The sequence below is a fragment of the Strix uralensis genome, chromosome 3 (assembly GCF_047716275.1).
Source record: "Strix uralensis isolate ZFMK-TIS-50842 chromosome 3, bStrUra1, whole genome shotgun sequence".
Lineage (NCBI taxonomy): Eukaryota > Metazoa > Chordata > Aves > Strigiformes > Strigidae > Strix > Strix uralensis.
Genome location: NC_133974.1, coordinates 92,586,926 through 92,601,348, shown reverse-complemented (window position 1 = coordinate 92,601,348; position 14,423 = coordinate 92,586,926). Strand labels below are relative to the sequence as shown.

At 36.6% G+C, this 14,423-nt stretch overlaps 1 protein-coding gene across 7 annotated transcripts in view; it reads right to left on the bottom strand.

The window, feature by feature from the left end:
• Positions 1-14,423, bottom strand: part of BIRC6 (baculoviral IAP repeat containing 6) — a 186,514-nt gene that overhangs the window by 154,338 nt on the left and 17,753 nt on the right. For 6 of the 7 annotated variants that reach the window (XM_074863360.1, XM_074863354.1, XM_074863359.1 and 3 more), the window contains exons 3-10: positions 12,443-12,580; positions 11,860-12,053; positions 9,830-9,941; positions 8,133-8,215; positions 6,721-6,943; positions 6,460-6,620; positions 4,565-4,623; positions 1,836-3,230 (exon numbers count right to left, since the gene is read on the bottom strand). In XM_074863360.1, the coding sequence (XP_074719461.1) occupies positions 1,836-3,230; positions 4,565-4,623; positions 6,460-6,620; positions 6,721-6,943; positions 8,133-8,215; positions 9,830-9,941; positions 11,860-12,053; positions 12,443-12,580 (2,365 nt within the window). Of the gene's footprint in view, positions 1-1,835; positions 3,231-4,564; positions 4,624-5,596; positions 5,619-6,459; positions 6,621-6,720; positions 6,944-8,132; positions 8,216-9,829; positions 9,942-11,859; positions 12,054-12,442; positions 12,581-14,423 lie in introns of those variants that run through there. The other variant, XM_074863361.1, reaches the window with a different exon arrangement.

The following is a 14,423-nucleotide window of genomic DNA, read 5'->3' as shown; positions in this document are numbered from 1 at the left end:
AGATACCTGTAGCATACTGGATTACAGAAGAAAAAAACCCAAAATTCCAGTCATCTTAAACACAGCAAGAACAGACGAAGTCACAGCAAAGCTATTTATAAATTACTAGATCGAGATTGTAACACTCTCAGAGGGAAAAAAGTACAGAGATATTTACTGAGAAAGCAGAATAATGTGCTTGTCTATTATGAGGAAGATAAAGGATTCTCCAGTCAGTAACAGAGGTGGTGGTTACCTAGGCAGAAGACACAAATACTCCTACGCACACAGAACAAATGCTCCCAACAGACCTGCATATCTTACACTCAAAGTTCCAAAACAGGTTTAGATAATACCAAATGCTACAAGAATATAATTACCATACACGCTAACGCTGGATGGGAAAGTACCGTGCACGTAACAATAAACCCTTTAACTTTTATAATTAATCTTAAAACACAAGAAAGACAGAACAGAGTTATGAAATAAATGAATAGTAGTAGAATTCTGTAGAAGAAAAACCTTAGTAAGGCTTGGGTTTTTTTAAATGACATTGCAGTTTGATCAGCAAAGTATAGGTAAAAACATTATGACATAGATGATATACCAACAGTTTTCAAAGGCAATTAACCTTTCAGTTAGAATTCCATTTTAACTAGGAAGAAAACATGCATTATTAAATAAAGCTAGATCAGTTTAATAGACATTTCTTCAAAAGCAGTTACCAAAAGAGAACAATTTAGTAAATATGAACGTTTCCATTGGGAATCTGCAAATGTAAATACTGGCTGCTAACATGTGATGTTTTCACCCACACTAAAAAAGCAAATCCAAAATCTCCACTGCTCAAACTCTTGGTAGGTAAGTGATAAACACAGGGCCCTTAACAGACATGAGGTTTTTATAATAAGCTTGAGTTTATCTGTTAGAAATAACTGGTAAATCTGATTTGAGTTTAACAACTGCTCATAGGAGAACTGTAATCAGTATGACACCACCATGAAAGGAAGAAATGTGTCAATTTAAACTCTTCTAGTAGAGATAAAGTTCCACATGATATTGGTGGGAGTTCATCTGAAATGTGTGAACCATTACATCAGCTTAGACCCTCTGAGAGGCTAAACATTTCCACCAGAGCTCTCAAGTGCAGAACTAAATGAGACGTTGATGCATAGAGGAATTCAGCTGGATGACAGCCAGAGCTGCTTCCACTGCCCCAATGGGACACAAGGAAGGAGGGAGGTGTGTGGTGGTTTAGGGATGAAGTAGCAGTTGCCTGGAGTTGAGTTACACTCCCCTCCTACCTGTCCCCTTCCCCCAAAACGTCTTGTATTCATTCTGAAAAAGATTTAACAATCCCACACAGATAGTCCTGCTCTCAAGCCCAAGAAAGCATAATCCCATTGCAAAAGGCTGAAGCAGAACCAGCAGCCCCATGTGAAAGATACAACTGACCCCTGGAATAAGGAATAAAAGCGTTATCTTCTCTACCCTCTTGAATATCACCAGACTGGAAACTTTCTTCTGAAATGTGGCTCTCTAGCACAGAAATAATTACATACAAGAATTACTTTTATTTGGTTTGGATTTAAGAAAATCTGTGCCTCTACAAGAACAAATTTATTAGTATATTGGAGATACCCAGGAGTTATTCCCATTTTAGAGATTAAAAATCTACCTTTAAGATAAGGCATTAACTAGAGTCCATGCTCCCAAGAACAGAATTAAACTGTACATAAATTCAAGGGAATTTGCCTATTACTGTTTTGAAACTTAGACTCTGACATTCTATAACATAATCCAAATACATACAGTCAAATGAAGCATTAAAATAAAATTTTTAAGAAAAGTCTTACCTTTGGTGCATGCACATAATCTGTCTGTGCCCGAACAGTATATCACAGAGACAAACATATCTGGTTCCTCAGTGCCCTCTTTTTTAGGTGGCTCCACTTTGGCCAGAATTTCAAAGTTCGAAAGATCTAGTATTTTTACATATCCTCCCTGAGTAGTTATTACCAGGTGCCCAAGAGTAGAGATCTCAGATCTTCTCTCTCTCCCACTGCCATTTTTAGAAGTTAACTGTATTTCCTCTACAGGCTCCTCACAGTCATCCTCTCGATTATCCAATATATCAGGTGGGAGCAAAATCATTGAGGTAATTGTGTCTTGGGGGTCTTTGATATGTTGGATTTTTACTGGCTCCTCCTCTAGAGTAACTATTCTAGTGGCATAATTCATCTTATAAAGCACTAGGTATCCACCACTAACACTTCTCTGTTCAGGTTGAATTATTAAAGGAGTTGGTACATCTGCTGGTGACTCATGCTGGATTACATCAATACTCGTGCCATTCACTACAGCAAGACTTGATTCTAGTTCCCCCTTCCTTCTATTACATAGTGCCGAGTTTAATTTATTTAAATTATTCAAGGCCTCTACTTGATTTATTGCACTCAGAGATTCAACAGGACAAGTCCGCAGTCCTACTAACAAATGAACTCCATCTGCACAAGGAGTGATTGAATCTACACACAGGTTCTCCTCCTCTGCAAACTTTGGCAGACGCAGGCACTGAACCAAAGTCCCAGGCTTGGGAACCATAGAGCTCCACTTGTCCGAGTCCGGAGAAGTTAGGTTGGCTGCAGCATCTGCAAACTGCTGAATGTAAGTCACAGGGGGATCCTGTAACAGCAACTGTTCCTGACTGTCCAGTTCCATTTCAATGATCTGTGGAACTGTGAAACCATCATCGTGTATACTTTTACTCATAATATTGTTCATCTGTGAAAACAGTTTTCCTGCTTTTTCATCAGACTCCTTAATGCTGTATAGCAGCAATACAGGTAAAGTCCTCCTTACCAGAGGGGAATTCAGTTCTGAATTAGTGCAGGATTCATTGTCAGTTGATCCCTGTTCCGAGACACTCTCACCTCGAGTCCTACTTAAGCCATCCAGTGACCTCTGAGAGTTGCTGCTAACAGGAGAGGTAGCAGGTGATTTGTATGTTAATAGACCTCCGGCTAATAAACAAGGAAAGGGAATGTTGTGCTGTTCTAGATGTTTTTCCTTCATCTTTTCACTCTTACAGTTGGCTAAACAGGGATTTGCCCCAAGTTCTTCTAGATCCTTAACCGTGTCTTCCAGAACATTTGCAACAATTTCCCACTGAAGTTTTTCAGGTTGCTGAAGAATGCTGAGAGCTGTTATATCAAGGCTGACTTCCATAGTTTCCTTCTGTGATGTATGCCCTTTAAAACACAAATGCTTAATATAACATATGTTCAAAAAAACCAAAGGAACCATATTACATATATTATGGATTTATCCTCATAATTAAACAAAAAGCTCTACAGTTTCAATACATTAAAACATTTCATATATTCAAGATTTGATAATCAAGAAACAATAAGAGATACCCAGAAACATTCCTTCCACTAGACTAATGGTTCTCCTAATTTTATCAAAAGAGAACAGGACATTATTCTTTGGAACAAGTCTCCCAGCAAACAGCATTATCATTCTACCAATTATTCTACTTGGGCTAGACCACTATACTGAAAATCCAACTAATCTAACCAACTCAATTCATGTTCTGCCATGTATTTTTCCCCTTCCTTCCCAGACAATCCTGTACCATCAAAAATCTGCAATTCAGCAGATTCATTCTCCAATCTTAGTTGAGAAACATGTCATTTTACTCTAAAACTTGGTAATTCCCCCATGTAACAGACCACCTAATAGAAAGAACTCCAAGCTATGATAAAATAAAACTCAGTAAAAACTTGAGAGATAGCCTGACCAAATTAAGCAGTACTGCAAGAATAACAATGAATCAGAAGAGTTCAACTAACTTGAGATTTAAAAAATAAAAAAGGACATGGTACAAATCCAGATTAAGAGGTGATTTAAGCATAAATGACAGAACACCATCTTTGCTAATACTTTTTATCGAAAAAAATCCTTTTTACATCTCAAATCTTCTATGTATGTACATGCACGTGTTCTTTTCTTCCCCACTTGCTGATCTTTACTCCAGATGTAAACCGGATTATGGAAAGTAAGCATGTAATCTTCCCTCCCATCAAAATTTCTCATTCAACCTCTAAGAAAATAACACAAGAACACCATGCATAGCACTGTTCTGCTTCCATATGAAATCCTTATTCAGGAATAGAAATACTCTACTAAAGTGCATACTCACAGGGAAACAACCAAGACAGAGGAACTCTCTCTGGCAGTCCTCTGACTTTAAAGGGTTGTGTACAGCTGTAATTTGTTCCCATTCAAAGCAAGTTCTTCTAAATTAGTTTGTGTGGTTTTTGACAGCAAGATAAGCAATGCTTGTTGACAAATAAGACATTTATTAACCAACAAAGTAGGGTTTTTCTTTTCTCCTGTGTGTAATCTCTCCACCACACAAACAGTGACTTAAATACTGGCATTGCTTTCAAGGTCAATCATTTTCCTTTTTTCCAATACAGTGAATATAGTATCAATGGTTTTGACACTTTTTTTTAAAAGCCTGAGAAGAACAACTTCCCTCCTGACCTCTAAATTATTACATAGATCAGATATAACCTACCTGTCACAGATTCCGATCTGGAATGCTCTTCACTGTCTGAATCCTCCAGTAGGTCATCACTGAAAAAAAATAATGCGTGTATGACACCATATACACTGTAGCTGCATTCTTATTTTTAATTTTTTTTTTTTTTTTTTAAATTGGTGAAGAATACTATGTGTTTTATAACCTGGCATTTCTTTTAGTCAGCATTGTACACCCATTGATGAATTGGTCACAGACACTAACAATATAAAGATTTTTTTCCTCTGTCATCGAACCAGTAGACCAGCTTTCTGTTTGCCTCATTTTACTGTTGTATTCCCAACAATTCAGACACAAATGAAATTAAAAATTCTCAGGAATCTTTCCAAGAAAAACAAAACCAACCAAACAACCTCTAAAAACTGATGACACCTTCTTCAAAGTTCCTCAAATATTCTCTGACAGGTGGAACTGCCAGACTGGTCTTCAAATCTACCAAGGCGATTTTGTGGCTAGTACAGAAAGGGTGTATGAAAAGTGTGTTGCTTTTAAAAATACTACCAGATGAATCATTTTTTCATAAAAGCAGATTCTGTTCAAGACACCTCTTCAAGAGAAACAGGCCCTTCGGTAGTTCTAAGAATATATGAAGATTTTATGCATGTGGCTTTTCCAATATAAGAAACAATTTCCTGTTACAAGCTCTTTACACACAGGAAGAACAGTAATGCCTTTGCAGCTTCAGAGATAACTACTCACAGTACCAAGCCAGTTACCAGCTCAAACTTGATCAACCTTCACTTCATGACAAGAGAGTGACAATTCAATACTTGGATTCTCATCCAGCTTCCCTTTGAGCAGGAAAGTGATAGTAAATTTCATATACATTAGATGAAGTGAAAGACGCTTAGTTCTGAGCAGTATGATTGTACTATCCTTTAACCAGCTCTTTAAATGGGCTTAATTCTTTAATTCTCAAGGAATTTACAGCCCTAAAGCTACAGTAAAAGTCTAGACCCCAGTGGCTGTTAGGCCACACACACAGATGTTGCCCACATTTCTACATACCCTCTTCAGAAGAACAAGCTTCATATTTGCTCTGCAGTACTGCAGGAATCACACCAAGCTTAAAACCAAAGATTTGCTTTCCTGTGCATGTAGCAGTACTGTTACTTTCCATGATGCTGAAGTTTAAGAAGAAACATTCAGAAAACTAGCAAGACTCCCCAAACACCTTTTGTCCTGAGTTTTCCAACAACTATTCACTCTTTTGTTTGAGTTTTAGTAATATGAGAAAGGAGTTTCCAGTAATAGACTGTAAGAAGCCTAAATGAAAGAACAGTGCTTTTTCTCACATGACACTTTCTAAGCACTGGCACACCCTCTAGCTTATTTAAAAGCCTGCGAGAGGACTGTCTAATTGTTTAGAGTCTGTATGTATGTGTTAAAAGTACAAAATGAAAGCAATATCCATGTAATTTATTTTCAGAATGACATAACCAGAAATTATGATGAAACAATCAGATAAAAGCATGTTCCAGAAGTCCATGAGTAGCCTTTACTTTCAAAACCTGAAATGCATAATCCATAATTAAAATTAAAAGCTGTTTCAAAACTTATATTCCTTTCTCTTTTTTTCTCTACCTCTGGAACATCATCACAGGGCAGCAATGAGATTTGTTACCTCTCTGTTAGTGGAGTATAAAAACTGAAACTGCACGAATAAAATGGAGCTGGCTTTAAAGATAGCAATTTAGATTATTGTTTTTTTTAAGTGTTGAATTGTGTACAGATATACAGTGATTAAAAAAAATTATCTCCATTAAAAAAAATCTTACCAATCTTACATTTCACAAAGCATGACTTAACTAAACGGCATTTACCACTTACACAGCAGCATTTCATATTTCTTATTTTGTAGATCAGCATACCTGTCTCCTTCTAATTTTGGTATATCTGAGCAGCTAGATGAATCTTCTAGCCATGCCAGTGTTGGTCTCCTTGAGTCAACCCCTGAGCTCTGTTCTCCTGATAACATAAGTTGCTGCACAATAGCCGGATCATATGCATTGATCTCAAATTTTAAGTGGACCTGAGAAATAACAACAAAAACCAGAAGAGGTCTTTGATTTAAATCGAGGTATGCTTAATCAGTAATCAGTTAATAAAAACTGGTTGTTTATATTGTATACCTTCATAAGTTTGGAAACATCCCATATGCAGATCTTTCCTCGTTTTGTTGCAGCAGCTAGAAAATGAGGGCAACTTCCAGATCCAAAGCAGGCTATTCTGTCAGTGCCATCTGTGCAGGGAAATTGTGCTGGACTTGTTGCCAGTGTGACTGAAAGAGGTACATTCTGAGTGTGCTCACCCTTGACAAATGGGCAGTTTGGGGAATGTCTCTCATGTTCAGACCTTTTCATATTAAAAACAAACACAGCAAACATTGATTTCTTACTGTGAAAAAGATACACATCATATACAAACTCAGCCCTTGAAGTGAAGCTGAAACTGAGCTGTTTGAACTGTACTGCAGTCAACTATACAAGAGAGTTCTGAAGTTACTAACACAGGTTTCCCTGCTGTTTCTCAATAGGAGACCATATTAAAGTCTTTGATCACTTAATGAATAGTCATATTCAAGTGGAGAAATCTACATACAGTGATCAATATAATTAGTTCGTTTGAAAAAATAATTCTTCTATAGGCAGTAGCCCATTATATCCTCATGAAGAAAAGACTTCACAGACTAAATTCTACAGAACGTACACTAGAATTCCAATGTTAGGAGATACTATAAGTAACCTTAATAAGATGAAGCTATGTCCTGTCTTTAGTTCTACATCCACACTTACAAAAATCAAAACTGAAAGCAGTCCTGAATGATACATTGACCAAGAATTATGAAAAAAACCTCTTAATCTCAATATATACTTAAGACAGAGACATGGCAAAGAGCAATTACACTACTACAAAATGTCTGGAAAATAACAAGGGAAAGGATGAGACACGGACTATGAAGATAATATTACAACGAAAAGTTTCAAGCAAGTCATGAATCTGATGTGTTAAAGTAACAATTACAAATTACCAAATAATCAAGACAAAAAATAGGTTAGGAATCCTTTTAAAATCAGTATAAGGTTCTGCATTTCTGTCACTATGCGCAGTTTTAGTTGATTCGGGAAACTAGTAATGGATCTTGCAACTTCACATAAAAGGCAAATATGCACTGCATCGCCATTACAGTTTAAGAACTTAAAAAAAGATGTGTTCTAGTCACAATCATATAGAAGATTAAGTTTAAAACCCTGCAAAGAAATGTTGGCTGACATCTTTGCTATGGCACAATTTTAAATGAAATAGCAAATCAAAATTAAGACATAAAACCAACTACAATTTCTTGGTCTTACAATTATACACAGATTTGACATAGTAGCAGGAATTATTCTGGATTTGTCCCATAGAATCATTCTGGAAATCCGTTCTTGTTCCCTAAACTCATCAGAAATCCCATTTGTGATAATGTTGATCTTTGTCCTCCAAAGCTTGCTAACCTCTTCACGCACAGAATTAAGTCTACTCCAAACATCATTAAACTTACCAAGGCTCATCTGTAGGCTCCCAGCATACCAAACACACACTGCAGGTAAAGCACATGGCTCTGTCATCTCCTGATGAAGCAGGCTATAAAAATAAGAAGAAACACTTGAAATTTATATAGTTATGTACTACGAAACACTCCAACTAGGTGATCAAGTCCTTTTCTCCTTCTAGTGGCATAGCAAAGCACCACATCAAATGTATAAAAGGCCACAAATTACATAAAGTGGCAGTATTTCACATTAAAAAAAAAGGATACACAATATTACTATAGAAGAGATTCAGAACCAAAACCTGTGCAAGCCACAGGATAAAAAACACAGAGACATAGAACAGAACTCAGCATTACTGCTAAGACCTTTTTTTCTTTGAAAGAAGTTCACAACATTCAAAAAATTTAGAACCTCAGCAGAATAACTGTACATCTGCATGCTTGAAAAAACACACGGTAGACAACTATTTCCTATTATTCCTTCAATCTGCTGGAATATAAAGCATTCTATATCACTCCTCTGCAAAGAACAGTTGTTTCTAGATGAAGCGACATCGAAGAAAGAATGGAAATTTCCATTCTCTTAAAATTTAGCATTTTCATGATGACATTTCAAGTTTCGATATGCTTGGGAATATGCAGATGCAATTCTAATATATGAATTCCCTGCATTTCTCGTAAACAAGCTTAAGAAATCCCCAAAAACTTTATCCACTTGCACCTATCAGGCTTTGCAGTTGACATAATGAGGCAGACAATATTGACATCAAATGATACGCGCTGCCTAGCCATCGGTATCTAGATCCATACTATAAATAATTCTTGTATAATAGAAATAATTTCAAATAATGAAAAATGGAAATAAACAAGAGTAGTGAAATAAAACATTGAGGTTGTATTTATTCTCTAAGCTTAATAATTTAGCAATGTGGTCTAGAACTGTTGCTTGTTACAACACAGTTTAAGTCCCACTAGGAAAGTATTGTTACAAAACTCTGTCAAGCTTATTGCTTTTTTTGGCTTTACTTATAAAAAGTAGGGATATTTACTCAACAATCTAACAAAGAGAAAGAGACTCCATGTAACAAGTGTTTAGAAGTGTTTTATATGCTGAAGTTCAGAACAGTATTTTCTGTGATCTCTACAAAAAAGAAGAAACCTCAAGGCATGGAAAAAAACCTGAAACTTAAAAAAAGAATAGACCTGAATGACAAACTCTTTCATTATGATTTTTGCATCATTGAAGGAATCCACATTAAAAAAAAAAAAAAAAAAAAGACATTTTCCTCTGTGTCCTGGTTTAACCAGGATAGGGTTAAGTTTCCCCAGCAGTGGGGGAGGAAGCTCTAGCCGGGTTATTCATACGCCATGTTGAAGTCAGGTCCTGGGCGGGAGCGCGGGAAGAATCGGTGATCACGTGGGGTTCGCGCCGCTGGGTTTTCTCTCACTGCTATATTGGTAGATATTTTGCCCTGTTCATTGTTATTACTATTATTCTTACTGTTATTGTTGTTGTTTGTTGTGTTGCTATTGCACTGCTGTATTAAACCTCTCCTTATCTCAGATCGGGGCTTTGTATTTCACTCCCTTTGTGGGGGAGGGGCAGCGGCCGCGTGGTCTCAGACCCCGGCAGGGGCTAAACCATTACACTCTGCTCCCCAAACCTTCATCTAGGGAACAAATACTAAGACAACTAAACCTTTTACCTGGTGATAGAATCCAGCTTGAGCCATAGGATCTGGTTGTGCCCACCTATAACCCACATGAGGCCATGAAGTGAATGTCTCCCGTCTGTTAGCTTCGCTATACATCAAAGACCTAGAAAGGTGAAAAATTCTACATTACCCAAAACTGTCACTTAGAATAAAAAAAACTATGAATTATTTTCAATGCTTTAGTAATCATTAGAAATACCACAGATAGTTATCTATAACTTATACTTAAAATCATCATTAACAATTACAGAAAAGTGACAAAGTTCTCTCACTTTGGTGCCTAAAGTACATCCTCAGCGAAAGACCAAAAGCAATACAACAACCTACAGGCCTTAAAAGCAAGATTAATAAAATAAGCTTCCAGGTAGTCTATTTGGTCTTACTGCAGAAAAACATCACATATCCAAAGCTACCCTGCATTTAGGGAAGATGTAGAATCTAGCCCAACAGAACTGCTGGATTTTTTTAACATGACTACTGCAAAAATTTGGGTTTACTAGTTGAGCAGATATGAAAATGTGCATTTGAAATTACTCCAAAGTGATATTTTAGGCTTAACTGAATACATGGTACAAACCCCCAACATTTGTCACTCACTGCATACTATAACACTTAAAAATTATAAACTACTGAGTCACAAAATATGAACTCCTCTGCAACTCGATATCTACAGAGAAGAAAAGCTCCTGTCTTTTCCACCCTCACTCAATGCATGTCCCTCATCTGAAATGGTATATAAGAAACAACTATCAGCTTTTTTTTTTTTTCTCCTTGACAGAGTTTGTTCTCCAGGATCATCCCAAGAACAAGTGCTGCTAGACTGAAAAGTGCCTCACTTCTTGTTTCTGCCCCTCAGTTTCAGGAGATTTTTGCTGTCTTATAAGAGAATGGACATATTAAACATTTCCTACCAAGAAAGTACACTATTCTTGCAACACCCACATAAAGGCTGTCTTAACTCGACATTATTCCACCTTAAGAGACAGATCTCAGAGACCTCTAATCAAAAATACAGTATGGTGAGGTACAGGTGGACCTGGAGGCTTGGGGAAGAGAAGTAAGAGATGAAATCAATTTTACTAAATTGAGCTGTAAGAAATGGTAACACACTTCCAAAATAATACTTTTATAGAAACTTTCAAGAAGGAATTAATTTATAGACTTAGAAGATTTATCAGCATTCTAACTAGTCTTGGCTTTGGCTTAGGAGGGTTAAAATAATGGGTTATTTGCTTGTGCATACATTATCCCTTGGATCAGAAAGGGATGAAGCAACAGCCTGAGGTAAAATTTTCTCTGGGCCCAAAAACATAGCAGGTGACTAGAGTTCAGAAGTAGCATATATATACACTCTGCAGAGGAACAACTTCCTAAACTAAAACACAAAACATAAGCATAACGCTTCCTTGTGTGAAGGAAAAGGAATTGATTTCATGCTGCAACATAGTATGTATGCCTTATCTTTGGTAGACAAATGAGTGCTCTCTTTGCATTCAAAAGAGGTGTACATAATGCTCTTAAAAGCTACGGTTTCTGAACATCTCAATATTGCAGGCTCAGTAAGGTTTCAGTATTAGTCTGAGTAAAGCCAGTAACTTAAGTAACTAGTCATATGCACCTGACTGTTCAGATAAAAGCCATAATCAAACATGATGAAGAGTAAAGCCTAGGTGAACATATCACATTAACATATTACAATACCACCTAGGGACCTATATTTAGGGCTGCTATTGTTACCTTTCTGAAAGAGTATGTTGGGATTAAGAGCCAGGTGAATTCAATTTGACTGGCATTAAAGTCAGAATCTAAACAAAACCATCTTGTGGCACCCATAAAGGTTTCTCTTAAGTTTAGTAATATGTACAGTCCATTATGCATTAAACAGTTAATTAGCAGTACATGTAAGAGCAAGAAAGTACAGAATAGGACTAATTCCTTTGGCAAATAAATTAAAGTCATCTAAGAGCTTATTTTGATATAATTAAGCGGTCAAATTCATCACTTATTTCGTCTTAACATACCTGTCCACAGATCGACCAGGTCCCACACCAAGTTCTGGTCGTGCACTGGGTAAGAGGTAAGATAACCTATCCATCACAGAGGATGCTACAGGTAAGGCAGCAATATTTTGATTTATCTTCTTGAGTTCATTTACAATGGCACTGGCGACAGACTTCAAAACATGATGAGGAAGGTGGAACGTAACCGTTGCCCACTAAATTAAGACAAAAAGTGCCTAGTTTCAGTTTTAAATTTTTAACATCTAAACATCAAATCACAAAAGTGTCAAAAGTAAAACCACATGCACTTCTTGCATCCTCTCTTGATTTCAAGAAATAATACAAGAACAGACACACAAAAGCAACACGGACATAATGCAAGGAAGTAACTTCAGATTTTAAGCTCGGTTGGGTTTATCAGCAAGAAACTAACCTCGTTTGTTCTCTTAACAAGTGAAACTTCACACAGAGGAACTAAGGAACACATAATACATTTCATTCTCTTCAAACAAAATCCACCACACTAAGTCAAGCATTTTGTATGCATCAATAATAGTAGTCAAGCAAATTAGACTTGGGAATCCACGTTAGCACAAATTCTTACCTTTGCAACTTTATGATTTGCTGCTGTTTCATGTGAGGTATTTTTTAAACCATCCTTCAGTTGTGTGATGAATAAGTCATATCCCTCTGTGCTAGAAACATCTACTTTTTCTATGCAAGCAGATAACAGCTGCTGAGCCTAAAATGCAGATGTGCAAGAAAAGTTAGCATCCACGTTGAATAACTACAGGCAATAATTACACCTGTTGCATATCCTACTTTATCATATATTATATCTGTATAATTCCCATAAAAAAAGCCAGAGTTGAGTAAGCAGTTCAAACTTTCCTATGTAGGTCTTATCAATGGATAAACTTCAGCAATAGTAACAGTAATTACTACAAGTTCCCTCAAGGGCAATATTACCAAATATTAAACAAGTTGGTCATATAAAGAATTAGAACATATATTAAAGCCAAGCAAAAACGAGACATCTATTGCCCAATGCTTCCCCTTCGAAAGGATTCATTCAGCTTTAGGGACAAAAAATGAGAGCAAGAAGAAAGTTGGGACATTTTTCTGAGTAGTTTTGTATCTTAAAAAAAATAGATGACTGAGAAAAACAACGTTGCAACAAAATTAGAGAAAAATTACTTACAATACTAGTATAATGAAGTTGAAAAGGACAAGCTAGTTTAGAATCTAGAAATTCTCAAAACTCAGAAATAATGCATCTAGAAAGGAACACTATAAACATCCATTTATAGACTTTTTTTTCTTCCAAGTCCCATCTGTTTCTAGCCTCCCTCTCTCTGCTAACTTCATGCAGACAGGTAAGATTTAAAGGTATGCTTTATGTGCAAAGCACAGAGCATTCTGTATCAGTTGTTAAGCGGGCTAACATCTGAAAAATGTTATATGAAAACTTTCAAGTTACAAATACAGGGAAATATTTCCCAAGGGCAATGGCCAGCCAGTCCTTTAAACAGCCACAAACTGCTCCAAAACCAATTGGTCAAACGGCCACTTGGTTATGTCCTTGTGGAGTTCAGGGGCAGAAAGACAGAAACAAGGCAAATCAGTCTCCTAGCTAAGGCTGTATCTGTTTCTCAGATTCCAATAAAAAGACAATTACAATTCTTGTGGCATCAGAACAACAGAGGTTCATAAATTTACAGTGTTCTACGGGAAGTAAAAACAGCATAGGGGCTGCATCATAACTTGTCAATGCTGCCAATCAATCAGAAATTCATAAATTACATTACCAGCTGATCAATCATATAAAAAGACTACTTAAGTGCAAAAGTTTGCAGAAAAGTTCTAGGGACTAACAAAAAAATAAAGGCTCTTGCTTGGATAAAGGTTCTTGACCTTCCTATGATGAAAGAGGTGGACTGATTAATTTGTATGATATTTGCTTAATATTTACTAAAATTTTCTGAAGTCTGGGTATCTCCTCTTTACAGTTAGAAGAACTGAAGACTGCTAATGTTTTTCCTCCCATCTCACTGATTTTGCCATGAACTTCCCAAATCTGTTCCTAGTGAATTATAATTTCCAATTTTTTCCAGCAGGAAGGACCTTTACAGAGAAGTGCTCTATACCTTGAAATAAGAGTCTGCAAACTCTTTAGAACCAAAGAATCTTTAGCTGAAACTGACACAAACTTATAGGCTGTATTGAACCATGAGAGACTGCAAACCAGTGACACCAAACTTATGAAAGGAAATGCTGACCTCTGTCAGCCTCTTCACACTCAGCCACACATACCAAGATTTTGTAGTTACCCAGAAAGGGTGTAAAAATTATGCCAGTGGCAGCAAGCCTGAGGAACCCAGAAAGCTCTCTTTGGGGCCCTCTATGAAGCATTTTATTGCGTTTCCTCCTACTCAAGATAAGTAGTTAAAAACCTCACATACAACATATTCTTCTAAACCTCACATATAACCATATTCTTAGTTCCTAATAAGCATCTATTATTCAGTAGTCCAACAGAACATAAACATTTTAAATCAATTCTCAGGAAAAGTTTTTGGTGGTGG